General features: G+C 40.6%; 5 protein-coding genes and 1 pseudogene across 6 annotated transcripts; 4 read left to right on the top strand and 2 right to left on the bottom strand.

Annotated features, from left to right (window-relative positions):
* Window positions 1–64: 64 nt before the first annotated feature.
* On the bottom strand, window positions 65–3,162 carry LOC4332457 (protein MODIFIER OF SNC1 11). Of its 2 annotated transcripts, none has more exons than NM_001417559.1 (6): window positions 2,790–3,143; window positions 1,039–1,101; window positions 817–939; window positions 669–726; window positions 529–584; window positions 65–441 (listed from the first exon to the last, which is right to left on the bottom strand). In NM_001417559.1, the coding sequence occupies exons 1-5, from the start codon at window positions 3,041–3,043 to the stop codon at window positions 555–557; spliced, it is 528 nt and encodes a 175-aa protein (NP_001404488.1). In that variant the 5' UTR covers window positions 3,044–3,143; the 3' UTR covers window positions 65–441; window positions 529–554. The 2 variants fall into 2 exon arrangements, with proteins under 2 accessions (NP_001404488.1, XP_015630363.1); XM_015774877.3 differs by having other exon boundaries at window positions 223–441; window positions 529–590; window positions 2,790–3,162.
* A 1,847-nt stretch (window positions 3,163–5,009) lies between these two features.
* LOC4332456 (protein IN2-1 homolog A) lies at window positions 5,010–7,756 on the top strand. Its single transcript, NM_001417503.1, has 9 exons — window positions 5,010–5,238; window positions 5,361–5,435; window positions 5,544–5,604; window positions 5,720–5,806; window positions 5,914–6,012; window positions 6,175–6,283; window positions 6,583–6,659; window positions 7,241–7,429; window positions 7,523–7,756. Exons 1-9 carry the CDS (start codon window positions 5,213–5,215, stop codon window positions 7,529–7,531), a joined length of 732 nt encoding a protein of 243 aa, NP_001404432.1. The 5' UTR covers window positions 5,010–5,212; the 3' UTR covers window positions 7,532–7,756.
* A 2,262-nt stretch (window positions 7,757–10,018) lies between these two features.
* Window positions 10,019–12,844, top strand: LOC4332455 (protein IN2-1 homolog B-like). The gene is made up of 10 exons (NM_001417548.1): window positions 10,019–10,348; window positions 10,454–10,528; window positions 10,660–10,720; window positions 10,880–10,966; window positions 11,380–11,478; window positions 11,571–11,679; window positions 11,791–11,867; window positions 11,982–12,089; window positions 12,289–12,369; window positions 12,493–12,844. The coding sequence occupies exons 1-10, from the start codon at window positions 10,140–10,142 to the stop codon at window positions 12,499–12,501; spliced, it is 915 nt and encodes a 304-aa protein (NP_001404477.1). The 5' UTR covers window positions 10,019–10,139; the 3' UTR covers window positions 12,502–12,844.
* A 1,257-nt stretch (window positions 12,845–14,101) lies between these two features.
* LOC4332454 (protein IN2-1 homolog B-like) lies at window positions 14,102–16,892 on the top strand (annotated as a pseudogene).
* Window positions 16,893–17,899: 1,007 nt separating this feature from the next.
* Window positions 17,900–21,371, bottom strand: LOC4332453 (uncharacterized). The gene is made up of 6 exons (XM_015772914.3): window positions 21,051–21,371; window positions 20,461–20,617; window positions 19,505–19,586; window positions 19,368–19,415; window positions 18,508–18,608; window positions 17,900–18,303 (listed from the first exon to the last, which is right to left on the bottom strand). The coding sequence occupies exons 1-6, from the start codon at window positions 21,244–21,246 to the stop codon at window positions 18,171–18,173; spliced, it is 717 nt and encodes a 238-aa protein (XP_015628400.1). The 5' UTR covers window positions 21,247–21,371; the 3' UTR covers window positions 17,900–18,170.
* Window positions 21,372–21,605: 234 nt separating this feature from the next.
* LOC4332452 (uncharacterized) lies at window positions 21,606–24,563 on the top strand. Its single transcript, XM_015772850.2, has 4 exons — window positions 21,606–21,877; window positions 23,415–23,590; window positions 23,682–23,868; window positions 24,083–24,563. The coding sequence occupies exons 1-4, from the start codon at window positions 21,796–21,798 to the stop codon at window positions 24,310–24,312; spliced, it is 675 nt and encodes a 224-aa protein (XP_015628336.1). The 5' UTR covers window positions 21,606–21,795; the 3' UTR covers window positions 24,313–24,563.
* Window positions 24,564–24,650: the final 87 nt, after the last annotated feature.

The raw sequence follows: 24,650 nt of genomic DNA, 5'->3' as shown, positions 1-24,650 counted from the left end.
GCGGTTGAAGAAGCGAAACGATGGGAGCCACAAGCTTTTAGTAGGGAGATCGTGGACCATGTATGCACTAACGAAATGCATCATCAGATATTCACATGCCCCGCTGCCAAGACATTGGCATTGTTGCGTATGTCATTTTGTAACACGAAGGAAGCATCTAAAACTTAGAATACGATAACGTCTTAAAAGCTAACTACAACAACATAAGTTACTACTGGTACATACCTAAGGAGCCATGGTCATTAAAAGAGGGAGGTAACAAAAGTACAGTATTATCCCAAACCAAGCAGCAAGTCAAGCTACACTGCTAGGGAAGTACCGTAAGCAAGTCAACACAGTAAATAGCACTCAACATGGCTAGGAGAAAACATGATGCCACTGATGTCGTTAGTGTTGTACAAACTACGGCTTCACCCCAAAAGTAAGGGCCATGTCCGAGATCTGCAAGAATGGAGTGATACTTTGCATGTCAAGCAACAAGCCCTTGGCAATGGGAAATATTGTAGGATGATAGCAGCAATATATAACCTCACAAAAGGCAGGGAGTGCTTCCATTATGCCGTGCCTGCCACAGTGGCCGCGTCCTGCGTCTTGCAACACACATATGGGTCGGATACAAAAACACACAAAAGAAGCAAAAGTTACACACAATACCATGATAAACTTACCGGCTTGGAGCTGTCTTTGCCATTTTCTTGAGATGGTCCACTAGATGTTTCTGCAAACCTGGGAAAGTAGTGAAGAGATGTCAGCTATAGCTGATAGCTAGGTTAAGATTCTATTAGCAAGAATGATATAGCACTGCCACATTCGTACCTAAGAGCTCGTGCCTTTCTTTTCTCTTCTTCCCCCTTGTCAACATTTGTACTCTGACCAAATCGTTCTAAACGAGCTTTTTTCTTAGCGTCTTCGTCAGCAGAAGATGAGGCAAGGCCAAATCTGACAAAGTGACAATTCATCCAACTATGTATCAGTTCGCCATTACGGGGAATAAGAAAAATCTACAATAGCAGAGTGCAAATAGTGGTATTAACACACCTCTCAGCCCTGGACTTCCTCTTTTGTTCCTCCGCCTTTTCATTTGAAGATCCAGTCCCAAACCTTGTAAACAAGATGAGAGTTAGTAACTGAAATAAGTTGTTTGGGCAACATATCTGATGCAAAGCTAGGAGAGGCAGAAAATTAGTTTAACAAAGGAGACACTTCATTTAGTTCCAGTCAAATTTAAATCCAGCACCAACTAGATTGAAAGCAGGATTTACTTTTTTAAACCAGTACTAATACACATGATTGAATGACAGTCTAGTAAATGAGCTCTGATATCAACCAAAGGTACCATTATTTCCATCCGAATAACATCTAAAGTAGCTGAATTCTCTCAAAAGCTTTTGATGAATCATGATAAAGCAAACAGATGGTTTAATTCTAAAGGAAAAAAACCATAGCTTTTGTATTCAAAACACCCTCTTCATTAAGAGCAAGAAATACTATCATAAAAGAATAGGGTGTAGTTAACGGCCTTTTATTGGATTCAATATAAGTCTGTAAAAGGAACCAAGAAACTTCTTAAACATGGTGTAAAATAGTATAAATCACAGTAATTAATTAAAAGCATGAATGCCTTAAGAGCATTCAGCATTCATCCGTACAACGGCTTAATTTGGATGTGGCTTGCCTGTGCCCTCTGTATGCTTCAATCTATGTTCCTCAAGCAAGTGTCAACCATCAAACTTTAGTCCATGCCAGAGAATTTTTCTCCTCTAATCTGCTCCATCTCAGAGAAGATATCATGGTGGCCAGTGTTGGATTTCATAGTGATTGAAAGCTAGTCAATAAGGGTAGCCTAAGAACCTTCCTATAAGAGAATGCACTTTTCTTGTAAGTTAAACCATGATGCAAGTTTATTGTTTTCCTTGTTGTAACTAACTGCACTTCATCTAAACAATTTGAACTGGAACATATTTTCACAAGAATACTATTAACCCAAAAACAGATATTTAATTTTCAAACTGTGGCAGCTAGATTTCAGACATGCATTGAACACACCATTGGGTAAAAGCTTTGTTAAGCATCTCCCACCTGTATTCTTAGTGACTGAATATAGATAAAATAACTATGTTGCCAATGGTTCATGGGATTTGGTAGTTAGTCCAATGAAATAAAGGTTGATAGCCAAAACTCAAACTGAATACCCAAAACTAGGACCACTACTGTATTACAGAAGCAGTATGAAACAGGACATTTAGTGCTAAACGCCTAAACCAATAATATCCTAGACAAATGAACTATGGTTTGCGCTAGGACCTAGGTGATGCAGCGCATAGAGACTAAATTAGCAAGCAATTGCATAAACCTCACAGGATATTGCCAAGGGAGAAACACGAGCACCCTTCTCTTAAGCAGGGAAACCTTGTTAAAAGAGACTGAAAGGAATACATCGTATTCGCCTTTTTAAAGGCTCCTAGCCGTCTGGTAGCAAACAACAAAGTACTATTTTCTACCACGGGAAAATCTCCTCAAAATCCATGTATAAATGATAGAGTAACTAAAAACTGCAACATTGGTGCACAGTTAAATCCTGCATGCATCCTATATATTGTTTTCTAACAATACTAAACACATCTGTTCATGGCTCAATATTACCAAGGTCTTTTTCTGAATCCATCATTTCAAAAGACGATTAATTATCCCATATTCACCCTCACCATGACCACGAAATCTCCAGGATCTGTTAGGCCAAAAAAAAAAATCTAAACCCTAGAAAAGAAGGGACTGGACAGAGCAATCACCTCTCGGCGCGGCTGCTGCGCTTCTCCTCCTCGGACATCACCACGGCCGTCCCGAACCGCTCAGCGCGGCGCATCTTCTTCTCCAGATCCGTGGCCCCGCCAGCGGCCGCCCCCGCGGCAGCGGTAGGGTTTTGGGCTGGCGTGGCGGCCGACGCGGGGTTCGGAGCCGGCGGCGCCTCCCCCGCTGCTGCGGTGGCCGCCGGCGGGGACGGCTCGGCGGCGGCCTGCGCGGGCTTGGTGCTCTGCGACGCCATCGAGGGGGGAGCTCTCGTCGGGGGGAGAGACTAGAGAGAGAGGTAGAGAGGTCGCACCGTCGCAGACTCGCAGTGGGCGGAGTGCGGCCGAGAGTCGCCTGGTTTCTTTCTCCTTTTCCGCGATTTTTTTTCTGTGTTTTTTGCTTTGTCCGCTTGCGTTCCCCCGTTTCGACACCTGCACTTCGCATATGTGCTACCAAATGGGCCCTTGGGCCATTGTAGATGGGCCATAATGCTCCTTATATAGGAGAAATTGCATTTTTGGAATTTTTTATTTTAATTTTTTAATATTTAGTAGAAAATAAATTCGTATTTTAAAATTTTGCAGAAATATATTCCTCCGACGATATTGTAGGACATGGCATGTAAATTGCCCTATGAGATGGCAATTTATTTGACGTGACACACCACGAGAGATGCGTCGTGCCAAGTTTTTAGGTGGCCTCCTCTGTGATAAACCGCTCTCCCCTAGGACGATTTATCAAAATTGTCATGGCACGACCCATGCATCATCAAACTTTGCGTCGTGGCAATTTTGCAGCCACCCCCACAATAAATTGCCCTATGGGAGATGTTACATAGGGAGATAAATCATCGGGAGGGGGGCACCTACAAAATTGTCGTGTTACATAGATTGCTCTATGCCCCTCCCTAAGGTAGAGCGGGAGGAGATTTTTGCAAAACTTTGAAATTGTAATTGTATTTTTTATTCTTTTAAAAAATAAATATATTTTTTTCTTAAAAAATCACAACACTGTTGTTGTGAGATAAGGCATAAAACCTGGTAGCACAAGCATGCTATCTAAATCGTATGGTATATGGATATGCTGGGAAAATATGTGGTGGAAATCACATATGTACTTATGTAGGGCCTGTTCGGCCGCTTGGTACAGCCGCTGCGCTGCCACAGCCGAAAGAAACAACACACTGTGCTAGTTGGCTGCAGCACAGTGAAAATAATGGCAGTCGAACATAGCCGTAGTGGAAACTCGGAAACTACCGATGGATTGAAAAATGGACATCCGAGATTCGTCCATGTCATCACGAGTAAAAATGTTGCTCACGGATATATTGCGAGATTTTTACTCGTAATGATGTGGACGAATCTCACAAGTCAATTTTTCCATCCAATGGTTGTTTCCAAATTTCCACTACATATGTGGTTTCCACCACATATTTTCCCGGATATGCTACCTAGTTTTTAATAAGATGGCATCGTTAATTTTTAACGCATGTTTAACTGTTTATCTTATTTCTTAAAAATATGTAATTATTATTTATTCTGTTGTGAGTTGTTTTATTACTAAAAATATTAACAATGATGATTTATCTCTTATGTATTTGTATAATTTTTTTACTGGAGGAATTCTATCCTTACTCATTTTTTTATATAATTGCCTGGCGAAATTTTCGTTTATAATTAGATCGCATAAAACACTACTCACTATGTCCCAAATTATAAAGCCTATATTTTTTACATGGTCTTTAATAACATATTTTAACCAATATTTTATTCTATTATATGATCCCAACAAATATAAAATTAGCATCACATGAAAGTACTTCACAATAAATCTAGTAATATAACGTACATAATACTTAAATCTAGTGATATAATATATATAATACTTAGTATAGATATAGTTAGTATGATTATTAGTCAAAATATTCCGAATTTGATTCTCTTAAAAAAAAAGAGCGTCCTATAATTTTGGACGGACGGAGTATAACGCTATCAGTGACTAAGCTACTCAAGATGACATAATCAGTTATGTCACAGGAGACCACCAAACAAAAGCTATAGAAATTAGAAAAGGGCCAAAAGGCAGGTTACATTCTTCAGCCACAAAACCTACCACTTAAAACATAAAGATGACCCAATCAGTTGTGTCACCCTGCCATTACGCATCTCAACACACCATTAGTCCAGTCAATGATTGGAGCTAATGAACTTGGTTTGCCAAGTGCCCTCGCCGCCACGGACACAGACGTTTCCAAACCATTTGTCCAAACAACTGCGACCCAATAACACAATGTGTTAACTAATCAACTCGTCTCCCATCTCCTGCAAGTATAAAAATACTCACCCAGATCAACCACGAATCACTCAGCATATCACATTCACAGGCCACATAATTGGATCACTCCTCCCTCTCCCAGCTCATCGCCATGGCCGCAGCTGCAGCACCGCGTAGGTAAGCCATCATTTGATTAGTAGTAGTGCTGTGAACCAACTACTGATTAGCTACGGAAAATGGCAAAGTTTTTACCCTAATGACGATCTCTGTGATTAATTACGGCTTCGCGTGTGATGCAGCTCCGGGAAAGAAGCGCTTCCCGCTGCGCTCGGCTCCGCCTCTGAGCCCCCTCGCCTCTTCGACGGCACCACCAGGTGAGGTTAACTTACGTGACAGATAATTAATTACCATGCCTCTAAATCCCTTTTTTTTTCTTTTAACTTCTGCGTCGAAGTAAATCTTCTTTTGTGACTCTTGTGAAGGCTTTACATTTGCTACTTCTGCCCGTTTGCTCAGCGCGCTTGGATTATCAGGAACTTCAAGGTGTTTGTTTCTGAACTTCTCTGACCTTTGGCTGCAGAGTTTCATACTCCTTTTACTCCTCCTGCTAAAAACCTGAATTTTTTTTGTACTTTTTTTTGGCTGTCAATTTGGCCAGGGCTTGCAGGACAAGATCGAGCTAGTCGGCATTGATCTGCAGGACAAACCAGCTTGGTACAAAGAGAAGGTTTACGAACAGGGCACGGTACAGTACACCTGTTCTTCCTTCCTGCATGTCATCTGAATCTCTTCATGTATAATTTTTGTCGATGAACAATTGAGTAGTATGGATGTTGTTGTCTTTCTCGATAGGTGCCTTCTCTAGAGCACAACGGCAAGATCATGGGGGAGAGTTTAGATTTGATCAAGTACATCGACAGCCATTTCGAAGGCCCTGCACTGCTCCCTGAAGTAAGGCAGAGAAATTCAGTGTAACACGTGACAGTGATGCAGTTTTTTTAGGGAGTGACAATGATGCAGTTTTCTTTTTTTGGGAGTGACAATGATGCAGTTTTTTTTTCTCTGAGACGTGGTTTACAGCTTATAATAATGTTTGGATCTGGAAAATGACAGGATCCTGAGAAGAGACAGTTTGCTGATGAGCTTATTGCGTATGCCAATGCGTTTACCAAAGCACTCTACTCACCCTTAATCTCCAAAGCAGATTTGTCAGCTGAGACGGGTAAGAGCTACTCCCTCCGTTCCACAATATAAGTCATTCTAACATTTCTCATATTCATATTGATGCTAATGAATCTAAACATATATATCTATCTAAATTCATTAGCATCAATATGAATATGGAAAATACTAGAATGACTTATACTGTGGAACGGAGGAAGTAGTTGTGTCAATCTAGCATTGCAGCATCTATGCCATGTTTGTAGATAAGGAGATTTGCAGTTTTAATTCATTTGCATGCTGTTCGAGAAAATTCATTTGCATACATGCTGATTTACTGAAATTATGTATCATCATCAGTTGCTGCTCTGGACAAGATAGAAGCTGCCCTGTCGAAGTTCGGTGATGGTCCATTCTTCCTTGGACAATTTAGCTTGGTATGTCGATTCGGTTTGTTACAATGTGGTTCATTTTCCTTTCCAATGTTTAGGATGTGTCGAAGGTAAGGGTTGGGAACTTCTTTCCCGCGTACATAAAACGGAGTAATTCATTAGCGCATAAGTAATTAAGTACTCCCTCCGGTTCTATAATTCTTCATGTTTTAGACAACTATACGGTCTCCAAATATATCTTTCACTATGTTTTTTATTATAATATGTAAATTAAATAAATAAAATTTTACTTTTATTATAGTACTTTGTAGGTAAATCTATTGCTCTAGTGACTTTAACTAAATATCTTTAAAGTTATTGATAGTCAAAGGTATATAAAACATTGTTCAAAATGTCAAGAGTAATAAAATCGGAGAGAGTATTAGCTAAAAATACTTGAAAAATGAATCAATATGATTTTTGATTTTTTAAGTAACTTTCGACATATTTTTTTTAAGAAAAAACAATGCATCCTTTAGTGGCTCGGAAGGTGTGCGGAAAAAAAAACAGAGAGTAGAAGTTGAAACTCCTACGGAGCACACCCTTAATTTCTCCTAAAAAACTTGTGGCCATTCTTCGATTTCCAGGTGGACATTGCGTATGTGACAATTATTGAAAGGATTCAGATATACTACTCTCATATAAGGAAATACGAGATCACCAATGGCCGGCCCAACCTCGAGAAATTCATCGAGGAAATCAACAGAATCGAAGCATATACACAAACAAAAAATGACCCGCTTTACTTGCTCGATCTTGCGAAGACGCATCTTAAGGCAAGACCACTTCCTGAAACAAATGCTCAGCCTCCGCAACTTTGATCTGCCAGTTTTATAGTCACTTGACAATTGCACTTCTTTAATTTCCAGGTTGCCTGAAGATGTTGAGCCAGCGATGTACTGAATGACAGAATGATGATGATCCATGCCCCGCCCCCCCCCCCCCCCCCCCACACACACACACAAAAAATCAATACTCTTTTCTTGCTACTCCAGTTGATAGTACATGTTTTGCAGCTTTTGCTTCCAATAAACCGAAGTTGACATGTGGTGTAAAAGTCATGTTTGAGTAATAAAATACTGGTGTAATTCTATGTTACTCAATGTCGTTGGTCTTAAATATACTTTCATGTCATTGAAAATAATCTTTTGTTGTCAAACTTATTTACTAGTATTTATTATCCCTACAGTTTCATATTAATAAGACGTTTTGACTTATTATAAGCAGACCTCTAACTTAACAAAGTTTGTAGAATAGGGTAGTAATATTTTTAACACAAAACAAATATAATACTATGTAAATGTTAGATTTAACGAAACTAATTTAATGTTGTAGATAGTGTTATGTTTTTTTTCCTATAAATATAGTCAAACCTAAGAAAGTTTGTCTGATTAAAAAGTTAAAACATATTATAATATAAACAGAGAAATATGTTTTTTAAAAGGGAAATAAGGTTTTTGAATTGTTGAGTCACATCATAAGTCCTTTCAAAGCACCATTAGTGTGAGTGTTTCGGTGAAATCATTGGTATATATGACCATACATACGATGATTCTGGTGCCTATAATATTACATAGACTTGGTCTTATTTTTTTATGAAGCCATTTGGCACACTTGAATGATATGAAAACATAACACCCTTCACTAGAACGTTTAGCAACAAGTTAGGAGTTTGTGCTATTAATAGAATGTTTCGTGACGTTATCTTTCCTTTTAACGGAAAATAGCACAAAAGTGCCTTTTCATTTAATAGAGTAGAAGAAAATACAACCTCTAGGGTAAAGCGAAAAAGAGAGAGGTCACCGTAAGCTATACACTATACAAGTTGCGGGACGAACTCGTGCAATCTTTTAGCCCCTGCTAAAGCCCAAAGGCTAGCCTCTTCTTTGATTTTTGTTAGGAGAAAGCTTGTTGCCACCTCTTTGTGGTCGAAAATCCGTCGATTTCTCACCTTCCAGATTTCCCAGACGACTAACAAGATGAGGGATCGAAGACCCTTTTTTAGGACGTTGAGCGTATTTGCTAGGCTCTCCCACCATTGATGGACTGACCGAGCTTCCTCCCACTGAGCCGGCACCAATTGTTGATATCCCACCCATCTAGCAACGAGGTGTCAGATTATCTTTGTATATCCTCACATGGTGACGAGATGCAAGGCCGTCTCGGCTTTACAACGACAGAGAGGGCAATGGCTGTTGTTTTGTCAACTCCTTTCGCAAGCCGGTCAGACGTCCAAACTCTATTCTGGATGATGAGCTATGCATGGAATTTGCATTTCCCCGGCGCCCAGATTTTCTAGAACAAGGAGTTGAGACTTGTGTTTGGCGCCCGCAAGCACTGTGCATGGTAGGCCGAGGAGGATGTGTAGTGCCTATTACTTATGAATTTCCAAACAATCTGGTCCGGTTCTTCGTTGTTTAAGTTCACATTCCGAACCGCTTCCCACTAGCGGACTAACTGGTCAACAAGGTTGATTGTGAAATATGAGTCTGCATCGAGGGTCAGGTCATGCACCCAGGTGTCGTCTTCTTTTACTTGGCGTAGGGACTTTCCTTTGTTCTTGGAGATCGCATAGACAAGAGGCATGAGGACTTTTGGTTTGCACCCATCAATCCATGCAGAACGCTTGATGTTATGGTACGTCTTTTAAGTGTGTCAAAGGGAGCAGCTTTTCGTGTGTGTGTACGTAGGGGTAAAAACGGTCGAAATCGGTAGCATCTCTTCAGGAACAACGGTCGATCAGCCGGTAATTGATCATATTTATCATTTAAACTACTCAGTGTCGATATTAATACGATGCAGAAAGATATTAGAAAAAACAAAATTTTAAAATAGCAATAAACGGTATGGTCGAAAATGGTACCCTTTATACAAAAACGGCGTTTGGAATTTCCGTAACCATTTTCACCCCTATATGCATGTATGATGCGCACACGAACTCAAACTAGGATCGAAATAAAACATACTACTTCGTCCGTCCTAAAATATAAGGAATTTTAGGTGGCTATGAAACATCCTATCACAATAAATCTGGAAGGCTTATGTCTAAATTCATTGTAATAGGATGCGTCACCTTCATCGAAAATTTCTTATATTTTGAAATGGAGGTATTAATAGTTAGGTGGGTCTCAACAGGCCTATCTAGAACAATTCCCTATGTAGTGAGCCAAGGAGGTAGGATAGTTCCCTCCGTAATGGATCGAGGATGTCCGTCTCCTTAACCCACTTCAAAACGAACATATTGTGGTTTTGTATAATTTGGGCCGAGGAAAACCCGAAAACATCTCCCTCGGTCCCACCCCAACAAACCACCGGTTTCCTTCTGGAGAAATCCCGGAAGAAAGCACAGGAACACGGGAGGATGTGCGTGCACCCACACCACGTTCTCGTCCAGGTGCTGAGCGGCTTGACGAACCTGACCTTCCGCGCCCGAATCAGCTGCTGACGTATCGCCTCCGCCATTACCACCTCACACTCTCTCTCCCCATGAATTCGCTCGCTTTCCCTCGCGGCCGATGCTCCCCGTCACCACTGACGCGCCCCTCCACCTCCCGTAGTTCTTCCGTCCCATCGTCGCGCACAATAAAGATTCGCCCGAGCTCGCGAAGCGTCGCCCGGTGCAACCTCCGCGACGCCAAGAATCTCTCCCCGTCCCGCACCGTCGCCATGGCTGCCGCGGCCGCCGCACCGGCAAGGTGAGCACGCGTGCCGGCTGCGGCGAGGCTGAGGAGAAGAATAAACCGCTTGTTGCGGTTCTTGATTAAAATCTGAATTTCTTTGCTTCTCTTACTCATGTGCAGCTCTGAGAAGGAAGTGCTCCCCCCTTCCCTGACCTCCTCATCGGAGCCCCCTCCCCTCTTCGATGGAACCACCAGGTAGGGTTTATGCAGACAAAAAAAAAAGTTTAAAAAAGAAAAAAAACGAAAGGAATTGCAGTTATCTGAACTTTTCTGGTTTCTGCAATCTGCATAGATTAGGGGTAATTTGATTTGTTTGCCTTGCGCAGGTTGTACGTTGCGTACCACTGCCCTTACGCGCAGCGCGCGTGGATTGCCAGGAACTACAAGGTATTACATGCTGTTCTTTGATTTGCGGACTCGGTTCGTAGTTTTGGGAGATTGGATCACATACCCTCCATTTAGATCGGGAATTGAAGACTTCTCTAGTTTTGTGGTGGTGTTTCTCCGATAAAATTGGATCTTTTTTGTTTGTCTTTTCGTTTCCAGGGTTTGCAGGATAAGATCAAGATTGTCGCGATTGATCTTGCAGACAGGCCTGCTTGGTACAAGGAGAAGGTTTACCCAGAGAACAAGGTATAGAGTATCCCTGGTGTTGAGTTGTGATCCAAATTTATTTGCACTTAATAAAAGCGAGCTTCAGCCGACGGATCGTCATCTTTTTAGGGTTCCACCATATATATACCTCTTGTAAGCCGCCGTGCGGCGATGTAATCTCACCCCAGATATAATGAAGATATTTTGCTGGCTAGCGCCCGTGGTTTTTTCTGTCCGGTTTTGGAAGGGTTTTCCACGTTAAATCTCGTGTCTTATATGATTGATCTATTATTATTTATCGTTTGTTCGCCTATCGTTTCCTAACACCTTGTTACTGTCAAGTCTCAACTCTGCTCCAATAAAAAAGAAAAATCCTTTACAGCTTAATTTGCTATAGGTGTGCACTTACTTTTTTTTGCCGGGTCTGTGTATGCACTTTTACTTTTTGATAGGTACCTTCACTTGAGCACAACAATCAGGTGAAAGGAGAAAGCTTGGATTTGGTCAAGTACATTGACACCAATTTCGAAGGGCCAGCATTACTCCCTGATGTAAGACGATATGTTCAACTTTCACTGGTGTAATGCTTGCAAAAAGAGAAGTAATTTATAATGTGTTAGCCTTTGAATGTGTAATTTGACAGGATTCTGAGAAGCAGCAGTTCGCTGAGGAGCTTCTTGCGTACACTGATGCGTTCAACAAAGCATCGTACTCATCCATAGTCGCCAAGGGAGATGTGTGCGATGAGGCTGGTGAGAGCACTCGTGTACTACTACTTGATTACTCATTTGAACGATTTTTTATGCATAAATTCTGCAGTTTGTATCCACGTGCTAATCTGCTAATATAATACTCTTCGTCAGTTGCTGCTCTTGACAAAATAGAAGCTGCTCTGTCAAAGTTCAACGATGGCCCATTCTTCCTTGGCCAGTTCAGCTTGGTACGCCACTATAGTCTGGGAATGTTTTTCCCTGGATTATCATTTAAAATTATTTTTGAAAGCTTTTTGTTTTTGCTGAAAAAAATGTGCTTGATACTCCTTATTTCTTTCCAGGTGGACATTGCGTATGTTCCATTTATTGAAAGGTTTCAGATATTCTTTTCTGGTATAAAGAACTACGATATCACCAAGGGCCGACCCAACCTTCAGAAATTCATCGAGGTAATTCAGAATGATGGTACATGAGAATGTGAGATTGCGCCATATGTTAGTTGGTTGGGATTATGTTTACCCTATTTTTATTGACGTTGTTTCGAATACTAGTTCCTGTGGCCAAAGATCACATGGTGTAGTTCAAATCAATGTTCTTGTTAGAAAAAACTTCGCTGAGGAGAAACTAACTCAAATTGATATGTTACAGGAAGTGAACAAGATTCATGCCTATACAGAAACCAAACAGGACCCACAGTTTTTGCTTGAACACACAAAGAAGCGTCTTGGGGTAAGATATATTTACAATTGTTCTTATGATCTCCTTCCGCCGACCCGGCAAAATTGTTCTTATGATCCATTTCATCTGCCGACATACTACATTTATACATTTTTTGCACATTTTAACTTCCAGATTGCCTGAAGATGTGACCAAGGATGAACCCACAACAACCTGCGATGGAGACAGGGAGCTGGTGCAGTATATAGTAGATAAAGACTAGTGTGCTTCATTTTAGCATATGGTTTATCTTGAATAAGATAATGCATGTCATGCAGACCATGCTTATGGAACAAACTATTATGTATTTTTGGTTTGGCTGTGTACAGCTGTTAATGTGAATTTCCCGTCATATAATTAATTACAAGCTTCGCGGGGCGTTGTCTAATAAATCAATGCTTCTTGTATCATTATTACTAGTTGTCAGGATGATTTTCATAGTGAAGTACTTCTGCAAATATGCTAAGCAGAAGTCAACCGGACGTTCTAATGATGGGTGAGGAAACTTGGTGATAAGCACGTATCATAAATTCACAATCCTCCAGAATGGATCGTTGAGAAACGTCTCCTGCGAGAAAGCGCAGTGAACTGCGTATGAAAAAGAGTAAAACAGAGTTCGTTTTTTGTTTCTCCGAAGCCCCGAATGGATTGAATCGTTACTGCTTTTGCCAACGAAATGAAGGCCGATCCTGAAGCCCTCTCCCTCTGTCCTTTTCCACTTTGCTAATCTTCCTCGTAGAAGCATGATTATGCAGATTATTGCATTGGCGTAAGTGTGAGGACATGCCATGGTTGATCAGTTACAGTTAGTGGTTCAACCATGGCCTATTGGTTCAGAGCTGCAGGTGTTACTAACTTACCAGTATTAGGCGATTCAAAAGCATTCAAGTAGTATAAAACCGGCGGAGTAATTTATTTGTGTTCAGTTTACAGCGGCAACTGCAAATATTACTCATGCTCTTGTTAGTACTACCTTGTAATCCTTTGCTTAATACTCCACTACTACATGAATACCTTTGTATACATGTTAAGATCACTGAGTTGGCTGAGCACGAGTAGTCAACCAAACTCGAGAAATGAACACAAATGCCAGTGTCCATTTCATGTGGCCTTGAAAAACTAATCACTCTTTTGACAGTCATCACCATACAAGAAGTCTACGATGTACTCCCTCCATCCCATAATATAGCAACCTAGTTTCAGACGAGACACTTCATAATACAACGAATCCGGACATGTTTACTATTCAGATTCCTTGTACCATGAAGTGTCCCATCTGATTCTAAATTATTATATTATGGGACGGAGGGAGTAGCAAAAATTGGTTAGATGTCTATACCACGCATGATGATTTTAGTTGCCTTGTATTCTCTTAAAATACTTGTATCTCCCTGCTCTCTCTTTTTTGGCACCTCTCTGTGACACCCTTTAAATGCTGAAACTTTGTATGTTGAAACTTTGTATCTCTCTTCTTCTATAAACGAAATGGCAGAGCTCCTGCCCGTTCCTAAAAAAAATTGACCGCTCTGGCACATCCTGTGTATTCTTCTCCAGCTCGTGAAGAACCGTGTGCAAGATGCCGACTAATCACCGCTTTGTAACGTGACACGTTCCAGGAGCGACATGGCACCAGCCATCACCACTCGCTCCTCTTTTGCTTCGGCCGTCACCGCTGACGCCTCAAGTTTTCTTCTCGTTTTACCTTTCAACGCCCGTCTTACTCCTGTACTCTCGTTTACCAGAGCACGGTGTGACAGATGCAGCGGTTTCACCTACAAAAAGTGCTCATTTTTGCAAGTTGTGTACGGCAATCGCAATGGCAATGGCAGCAGCAGTAGCAGCAAGTAGGTGCGATGCAGTTTCTACTCTCTTTTTTTTTCAAAGAAAAGTTTCTTAGGACAAGTTTTATAAAAGAGGTGGATGTTGCATCTAATGTTGACCACATCATCAGCTAATAAATGTAGAGGTAACATGTACAATATATCACATATATACTAATTCTAATACACTAGCCCCAATGTTTGTTTGCCCAATCTACTCTTCACCTCTCTCCTTTTGTCTTGAATTTTGTGTAGTGGTTGCCTCTTGCATGAGAGGTGGCTGCTTTATCTCTCTCATCTCTTCTCTCCTCCACCTCACTATTTTAGCTTATGTGGCATCTAGGAGATTATGCTTGGATGCCATAGTACTTGCCCTAAGGCAGCGTTCGAGAGGGTGAGAGAGTGAGTTTGTTTGTTTCGTTTTCCGCACGCACGTTTCCCAAACTACTAAACGGTGCGTTTTTTGCAAAAAATTTCTATAGGGTTGCTTTAAAAAAATCATATTAATCCATTTTTGAAATTTAAAATAGTTAATACTCAATTAATCATGAGCTAATAGCTCACCTCGTTTTGCGTATCTTCCCAATCTCCTCAATCCCCTTCTTCTCAAACACACCCTTACTCTATTGCAACGAATAATACGTACTATATCTGAATCACATAATTGCACGGTATGATTTATCGTCTCTGTTGGATTTAGGCTTGCAATGGAAGTTCTCCCGCCTACTATGCCATCTGCTTCTAAGCAGCCACCTCTCTACGATGGCGAAACCAGGTTGATCAATCATTACTGTTTATCTGAAATTACCTTCTCCCTTTCAAATCTTTCAGAAAATATGCTATCTGTAACGTCCACAATCACCTTGATCTGCATTTGTCAAATCATCTCGACCTTGCTAATGTATAAAAAGTTGCAATGGCAGATTGTACATGTCAACATTTGCCCATATGCGCAACGGGCATGGATCGCAAGGAACTACAAGGTACTACAAAACCAAGCTGGTCTTCTGAACAAGCTTGATTCACTTGTCTTCTTTAGCAAATTGTACGTCGGTGGTTTTGAATTTTGATTGTTTTGGGCATCAGGGTTTGCAGGAGAAGATCAAATTAGTCCCCATGGACACGAATGATAGGCCAGCATGGTACAAGGAGGTGTACCCCAAGAATACGGTGTGGCTAGTCTTAAATATTATATGAAAATGTAGATAATACTTGTTTTCTTAATGCTTGATACTTGTCATGACAGCTGCCATCCCTGGAGCACAACAACAAAATCATTGGAGAGAGTTTGGATTTGATCAAGTACATAGACATCAACTTTGCAGGCCCCAGATTGACTCCTGATGTAAGCCTATCAAACTGCTTAACTCCAAATCTGTAATAACAAGCCCTGACAGGATTGATACCTCTACTGGTGACATTAGGATTCTGAAAAGCAAAGGCTTGCAGAAGAACTCCTGGCTTATTCAGATATCTTCAATCAGGCTGTGCGTTCCGCTCTGATCTCCAAGGATGCTATGACAGCAGAAGCTGGCAAGAACTGAAAACACTAACCATAATTCACTTGTAATTTTGACATTTTTTTCTCTTTCAAATATGAGACTGACTTACGAAGCATCCCTGATCATCAGCTGCTGCCCTAGACAACATAGAATTCTCCCTATCAAAATTTGATGATGGCCCATTCTTCCTTGGCCAATTTAGTCTGGTAATTTGCATAAATGATTTGAAAACCTCACCCACTGGTTATTGCTGGTTAAACATGGTATTGATGTTTTTCTTTATCTTTTGGACAGGTTGACATTGCGTATGCACCTTTTATTGATGGATTTCAGACACTGTTTGCTGGCATAAAGAACTATGATATTACTGAAGGAAGGGCTAACATACAGATTTTCATTAAGGTAACAGACAGCAAGAGAACAAAAAAGAAGACCAAAGATAGAGCATATGAATGATGATTTTGATGATTTACTTGTGACACGGAAAATAATGCTTAACAGGAATTGAACAAGATCGATGCGTATATGCACACCAAGCAGGATCCTAGCGAAGTGATTGCTCTCACAAAGAAGAAGCTCGGGGTAAGGACGTAAGGTTGACCAGCAACCAAGAAATGCTTATTACAATATCTGCAAATTACTCAAACTTGACGTTATTTTCCCTGCAGATATGACGATATTCACATCGATCAACTGGTGAAGGATGCACGCATAGGATAGGACCAACCTGCTATGAGCACAATAAAATGTCACTACGTAGTGCAGTTAGCAAGGACGTGTAGGACTATCTCGTCAGGCAGATGTGCACATTTGTGATTTAAGACAAAATGGCATTTTGATCAGGGGCGGATTCACCGTTGGGGCTTGAGCCTCAGCTCCATCTCGGCAGAACCCCCTGCCCTGCATGCAGAGCAGCAGCCGCATGGCTTCGGGAGAGAAGCAGCGTATTGCATAAGTGCAGATCAACCAGGTCGCAAGGAAGGAGCAAACGAAGACAACATTTCGCGATCCATGGGTGATTAAGTGGACTAATTGGCTGCTGGACCTTCCTTATTAAGCTACTGTATTAGTTTTTGCTTTCTTTTCTGCCTACTTCAATGGATGGAACGATCAGGGGATTAGTGAAGTGAGTGGTTTTTACTCACAAAGTAATCCAACAATTATCAACAATTGTGTTATTGAATTTGTGGTTGTGCCTTTGTCGTATTGTCTTTCATAATGGGAAAGCGTTTTCATTCCTCGAGGGGATATCCCATCATTTTATGCATGTCATCTAAATAATCATCAAAAAATTGAAAAAAATGATTAATATGAAATATATCACTCCACAAACATGCAAGTTAAATTTCAACTTCTACAAGTTGCGAAAAAAATATATAATTGTGAATATACGATAACTATTTTCAATTTAATTTGTTATTTTTGTTGTAACTTGTAGAAGTTATATATTTACGGAGTAATATATCTCATATCAATCCATGTTGTCATTTTTTTCAAATTAATTAGAACTATTTAGATGACATGCAAGCTTCCATCATACTTCCTAAAACTCATTAGAAAGGAGCACCCCCTATATTTTTGTTCTAGATTCGCCACTGATTTTGATGGTGTAATGATGTATAAGTTCATAACAAACAATTCCATCATATCGCTCAACCATATAGGACTACTCCATCAGTCCTAAAATATACTACCTCCGTCCCATAATAAGTTAATCTAGTATGAGATATGATATATCCTAGTATATGAATGTTCATATTCATACTACTAAAATATGTCATATGTTGTACTAGATTAACTTATTCTGGGATGAAGGGAGTAGATATTTCTAGCGTTCAAATTTTGTCCCAAAATATAGCTACTTAGAGCACCAAGAGATGTTTATAGTGAATTAGTGATAAAATGTCTAAAATACCCCTATGTTCACAACCCCAACCTCCCACCAACCAGGATAATTAACGAAGGTAACCCAGTCTTCCTTAATCTCTATAAGAAGTAGCTATATTTTGGACGGAGAGAGTACTTCTATATTGCATCATACTATGGATTAAAGTGCCTGATAAATATCAGCTAACACTTAATGGAACTAAAAGGAGACTATTTGTGGTTAATGGAAAATTTTACAACATATTTCATCCCAGCAACAAGCCAGGCGTTTCAGGCAGGCATTTTGAATGCATGATATGCGCCACCATAAGCATCCCAACAATGGAAAAGAAATGTGCAATTTTGAACATTTATTACGGATAATTCCTTCTGATGTTTCTGTTGTAAACTGGGGGCAACAGCAACTTCCAGTTTACACATGAAATTAGAGAAATGAAGTAGCACAACTAAAAGCACAAACAAAATAACATAAAAGCGACTGACAGTAGAGTGCAAACGTACAAAGTCAAACTTTCTACCACATTTGCAGATAGGAGTTCAGATCCAAAGGCTGAGAGGGTTCATTTTGGAGCTGATTGCCATAAGCACGATAAAAATGGACGGGCTATTGAAGAACACGCATGCTCACAGGGTTGTTCAGGCAGAAACCCCGGTTCTTAGTAATGAAAGCATTGGCGGCATCAGTCCTTGAGCGGAATTTAACCAGCACCACTCTGATAGGATCTGGGACACCAGGTCTGTGCAGTAGACATGGGTGGAATCAAACAAGGATGAATGGAACAAATTTAAATGCTACTTCCTCCGTTTCATATTATAATACTTTCTAACATTGCCCACATTCATATAGATGTTAATGAATTTATGAATGTGGACAATGCTAAAAAGTCTTATAATATGAAACGGAGGGAGTAGCAAACAAGGATGTCTGTCCAAATGCTTACCTGAGAAAGCTTTCAAATGGCGGAGGTTCAACATTGGTGCCACACAGGAATCGTTCTATGTCCTCTGGTACAGCATTTCGAGGGACTCCTTGCAATAGTATCTGCATGGGCGCAGACACAGATTACAATTATTTCCAGATAAATTATTATATCCATAATTGCATATGAATTGTAACTATAAGATAATGAATAGCTGGTAAATGGGGGGAAATAAGATAAAGATATGTCCTCCCGATTTTTGACACCCACTCAATAGTATTCCCTCAGTCCCTCTATCCAAAAGTGTTAGGCATATACTCCCTCCGTTTTTTAATAGATGATGCCGTTGACTTTTTCTCACATGTTTGACCATTCGCCTTATTCAAAAATTTTATGCAAATGTATAAGATATAAATCACACTTAAAATACTATGAGTAATAAAACAACTCATAACAAAATAAATTATAATTACGTAAATTTTTTGAATAAGACGAATGGTCAAACATGTGAGAAAAAGTCAACGGCGTCATCTATTAAAAAACGGAGATAGTATCAGTTTTTGCTTTATTCAAAAGAGATGGTCATATTTGTAGTCGCCTTGTGCTAAATTAATTGTTGATAAGAACCCAAGCAGCCATCTTAAATACTTATTGGTTGCATGCATGCATATAGTTCCATGGTTTTGTTATATGAGGGGAAAAGGGGGGGGGAGTTAATTCCTCCTTTGTCTTGGTGACAAAAGAAATACTCCTATGTCTTACATTTTTTGATGGAGGGAGTAGTTAGGAAGAACAGAGATAAAACTACACTTGCTTGCCAAAACACAATATATTCAAGTTTTACTGGCCTGCCCAGAGGACAAGGCAAAACAACAACTTACAGCTTTTCCATCATAAGACTGCTTCAGATCAAACTCCTCACGACTGATCTGTAACATCATAGTATAAAAATATATTGGTGTTTTGCCATAAGCCCATAACCAAATGATAGAAGTGACAAAAACAAGCTTAGCCTAACCATCTCAAGCCTGTACTGACGACCTTCTCGTGTTTGCCTGACTGCTGTGTTAAATAATGGCACTGAAGAAAACCTCAACAACCTGATCAAGTGAAAAAAAGTTTCAGGTCAATAGTCACATCGCAAAGTGGGCAGAAGAAAATCACTTACTCATATGTTCAACGGTAAATCTATGCTCTTGTCACTGTAACAATCACAGTGCAGTTAATGAGAGTGCATTCCATACATTTATTTTTCAACAGCATTAAGGGAAAGATTTTTATGGGAAGAGATCAGCTATTCATTTTTAAAAAGCCTGCCTAGCAAAATGGAGAATATGAACTAATGACGAAAAAGTCAAGAAGTAACTATATTTCCTGCGTATCAAGCACCCAAGAAAAAGTGAAATGTGTTGGCAGCCTGATACATAGTGTACTGGCCAACAAAACATGAGCATTCACTTTAGACTTTAGTACTTTATGAATAGACAATGACAAAGGGTAATCTGGACTGAAGCTTACCAAATACAAATAAGGCCTCAAGAAAGACTTCAAAAGTAGGGATGGGCACGGGTTACTCTGTGCCTCTGTGGGTACCCGTTGACCCACTCTAATTCAACAAATCAACTAAAATGCACTTTTTATTGTTTTGTGTATTTAGTTCATTTGGTTGAAATAAAAGTGGCTGTTGGTTACCCACGTTGTGCACTGCACCTATGTTTATCATTATCGAAAAAAATATGTTGACACTTCAATTACAATCCTAATTTCTAACAGGCTAAAAACATAGCTGCTCTAGTTGATTGGAACCTCCTAGCATCACAGAATATAATAGGAATATTATGATATTACTCAGCAATATAAACTGCTTATGCATATTCAGTCCAAAATCAAGTGAAAAAGGTACATAAATAAATGGATATATGTAGTATTTGACACAAAAACAAGGAAAGATGGGAAATAGGAAAGGAACCGTACGCGCCCACTGGATAATATCCCCTGTTATAATCAATCTTCACATCGTCCAGTGACAGTTCAGATTTATCAAGGTGGTGGATAATATCAGTTTTGAGCATGCTCTTAGGGAGACGGCTGCCTCCAGGAATAACACTGTAGAACCTTCCATATGCCACACCTGTTTCCACAGAACATTATTTCTGATATATACGATGTGATACTGTAAAGCCAAATGTAAAAAATGAAGTTTCCAGAGTTACAAGACAATGTAAGTTGCGGTTATATGCACTTGTTAATATAATGGGAAAAAAAACCGTATTGCAATATGATAGTGCAAAAGTACAACTTTTAGAAGCTGTGGTTCGCATTTCCAAACGTTTGACACTCGTCATGTGAGATATTCGCACCAATATGGAATAAAAAGAATGTAATTTCTCATTAGTGCAACATCAGAGTGAGGTATTTTACTGTATCTAATCCATCAATCTACATTCCTGACCCCAAATCCTAAGCGGCTAAAGACATTATAAACATTTAAACCTCAAACCCCTAATTACAGATCACCACAGGGAAAAAAAAAGCAATCGGCTCCGCAAGGATGGGAGACCTACCTTCGTCAGAAGGCTTGAAGAAAGGCTCGTCCTGCGACCCCTGGGCGGCGGCGCCCGCCGCGGGGGTTTCTCCGGACGCCTCGGTGGAGAAGAGGCGAGGCGCGAACGGAGCAAGCACGGACGAGCGCGAGGAGGACGAGGGGATCCCAGATGCGGCGGTGGCCCTCCGGAGCGCGGCTGCCGCGAGCCTCGTCATGCCTACCGGCTACTGCTCGTCGGCTTCGGCGGCGGCGGCGGCGGAGGAGGAGAGGAACGACGGAGCTTGGAGCCTTTGGGGGACACACGACCGACGGAGCAACACGACGCGAATGGACCCCTGATGGGCTTCTGATCGGTGGCTGGCAGCGAACTAGCAAATTATAAATGGGCCTAAATGGGCTAGGCCCATTATGTACATGGGCCTTCTTGGGCTGTCTAGAGTTATTGGGCTATACTATCCTTGAGACACGGCCCATCAGCCCATGTAGTAGTATTTGCGTTTAATCGATATAAGAAATACGTTTTCGTAGAAGAGAACACGGGAAATATTAGGTTACGCCTTTCGCACGTGGCTCTGGTTTGTCAAGCATCGGGTTCGCGCAAGAAGGAACCAGTCCTTTCTCTTTCTCTCTCTCCATCGGGTGGACGACGAGACGACGACGGCGGCGAAGGAGGAGGAGGAGGAGGAGAAGAGCGAGGAAACCCGTCTGCGCGGCCACGCGACGCTAGGGGGCCGAGAGCCTGCAGCGGTCGCCGCGGCTGGAGCATGAGGTGGCCGCGGCCCATCTCGCCTGGCCGCCGGCTCCTCCCGGTCGTCGTGCTGTTCGTCGCCCTCTGCTCGATCCCTGGTGAGATCTGAGCTCTCGCCTCACCTAAGGCGGGTCTGTTTACCATTTTTTTATGTTGCTAATTTGATCGCGCGGACAACTTGACCGTATTAATCGCATGTGTTTTTTCTATTGCTTCGATGGGAAGTGCTAGCAATTTTTTTAAGTTTGTGTAATTGCAATGGATTTGTAGATGGCCAGAAAATTGGCTGCAAGGTAAGGTATTGGATGTGATTGGCCTCTCAAGTTCAATCGGCGTTGCCGGAAGGGAAAGTAGAAATGATGATTTATGGAGCCCTGTGTGCAAAGCAATTGAATTTAATCAGATTGGTCATAGCACCGCATTGATTTTAATAGCAAATAGGATCAGCAATTTGAATAGCATATAAGGTATGTTTGGAAAGGAAAACTTAGCCAGAGTAGTACACATTCCTGATTAAATATTTCCAAAAAAAAAGGAGATATGGACAAGAGGGAAGGTCTTTAGTTATATGCCTGTGATGCAGACATCTCTCTCCTGGTCCGAGTTGAATCAAGCAATGCCGAACTCTGGACAGTCTGTTTTATGGCGTATTTATTGGTTCAGCTGAAGGAATTTTTTTTCTCAGACTTCATAAGGTAGTTTAAGTGTTGGGATGTTCTTTGACAAATAATAGCGGAGGACAGATTGTCTTTCCTACTCTTGTTCCTGCCATATTGTCCTAATAAAGGATGGGCAAATTTTGGATCCCTCACCTAATATTATTACACGGAAAATGATTTGTGTACTAATTTCTAGGGTCACGTGAGAGGAACCCGATTCCCGATTTGAGGAGTAGGGCATAACACTATAAATTGATTTCTGCATATATAATATGCTGCATTTCACAAGTTATATTCAAACAGACTTGCTGTGATGAGTCCAGGGGACTCAACCAGCGATGCTAGGTAAATGTTTAGTTAAAATGTAACGATATGGCCTATTTCTCTAGAACCTAGATAATGATCGGTACTGTGTTTATCCTGCTTTGTTGTTTTCTTAAAATAAGGCTGGCTACTGCCTATGTTCCAAAACAGAACCGTGCTCTCCCTCTGTAAAACATTGTCTGGTTTGGTTATTAGAGCAATAGATTGAATGCTCCGCACCTCAAGTCATTGATGATTTTATCAATTCCAGTTAGTAAATTATATATTGCATGCCCATGTTTTATGTCATTGACGGATAGCCTCAAAGAAAGAAAAGCCAACCGATACTTCTCCTTTGTTAAAATAGATCCCAGTGTGACACGAGTTTGAAATACGTTATTCTTTTTGTGGGGTTGGGGACTATATGGAAGGTAAACTGGTAAAGTGCCCATTTCAAAGCCGTAAAGGCTTAATAATCCTTAATGTCTCTTATCTCTGACGAGATGGAGATGGGTAAAACTGAAAGTCATGGATATTTATAGTAGTATCATTTTTAACTGCTATTTTTTGCGTTGTCTTTTCTGATACTTGGAGAGGGTAGCTGAACTCCATAGATGCCTTCTATTACACTCACTAGCTCTTTGTTCATCACTGATGATGCTTAATTTTGTAGGGATTTTTTCTCAGAGGCTCGTCACACTTGACAGCATTGATATATTTACTACTCATGAGTGGTTCCCGAGTAAGCCAACTGTGTATTTCCTTTGCAATGGTGAGGACAAGGTGTATTTGCCTGACGTGAAGGATGCAAACAATATATACACCTTTAAGGGCGAAGAATCATGGCAGGTTAGTCAACCAAAAGGGCTGCTTCCTCTCATGTCTCATGCGCATCACAACTATACTTTTCTGTTTTCATTTCTTAGTTTCCTTTTGGCAGCCCTTAACAGAACTTCCAGAAAAGAAATGCAAGAGGTGTGGTTTGTACGAAGAGGATACATTTAAACATGATTTGTATGATGAATGGGAGCTGTGTTCTAGTGATTTCAAAAAAGGAAAATACACCCATTTCAAGGAGGGCCAGTTCAATGCTACTTTCCTATGCCCAAATTGCACTGCCTCTGCGGGTACGGCTCATATCCAATGCCTATGTTTTAGTTTGCTAAGATATTTTTCATTCATAAACTCATTGAGCTGGCTAGATCCACAGTTGCTTTTCTGTCATATGCCCTTTTGATTTTAATTTCCTCTATAGAATTGATTAATCATAAAATACTAGTAATGATCTTGGTGGTTTGAGTTCATCATAAACATTGCTTAAGATACCTTTTTCCCTACCAGGTGATTCTGCAAACCATGATTCTAGCTCAGAAGTGGAAACTAAAAAGTCATCCGTTACTGTAATCATAATAGTCAGTGTTCTTTCTTCTGTCCTTGTTATCATTGCATTATTTGGGGGCTACAAGTACTGGCTGAAGAAGAAGAGGGAGCGGGATCAGTTACGATTCCTCAAACTCTTCGAAGAGGGAGACGACATTGAAGACGAACTGGGCCTTGGCAATGAACTCTGAACAGCACATATAGTTAGGTTCCTGAAGCTCTGTGGAGAGGGAGGTGACACTGAAGATGAGCTGCCCCTGGCAAGGAACTCTTTCCAAAACATCACGTACAGTCTGACCTGGGACCTTTTCAGATGGATTCTCCATGTCATGTATAAATGGACAGCTTTAGCTTAGAAATTTTTGTTATGTAGTGATACACCATAGTTTCTGAATGAATGATTGACAAAAAAATGTTCTTCAATTCATAGAAGTTTTCCCCAGATACAATGTGCATCATTTGGAAACCTTCTACTGGTCTACATCAAATTTCACTAGAGTTAACTTCGGTTTAGCTACAAATATCACTG

Source organism: Oryza sativa, chromosome 3, assembly GCF_034140825.1.
Source record: "Oryza sativa Japonica Group chromosome 3, ASM3414082v1".
NCBI classification, from domain to species: domain Eukaryota; kingdom Viridiplantae; phylum Streptophyta; class Magnoliopsida; order Poales; family Poaceae; genus Oryza; species Oryza sativa.
Note: the sequence above shows the minus strand (reverse complement) of the source record. Positions and strands in the feature narration are given on the sequence as shown.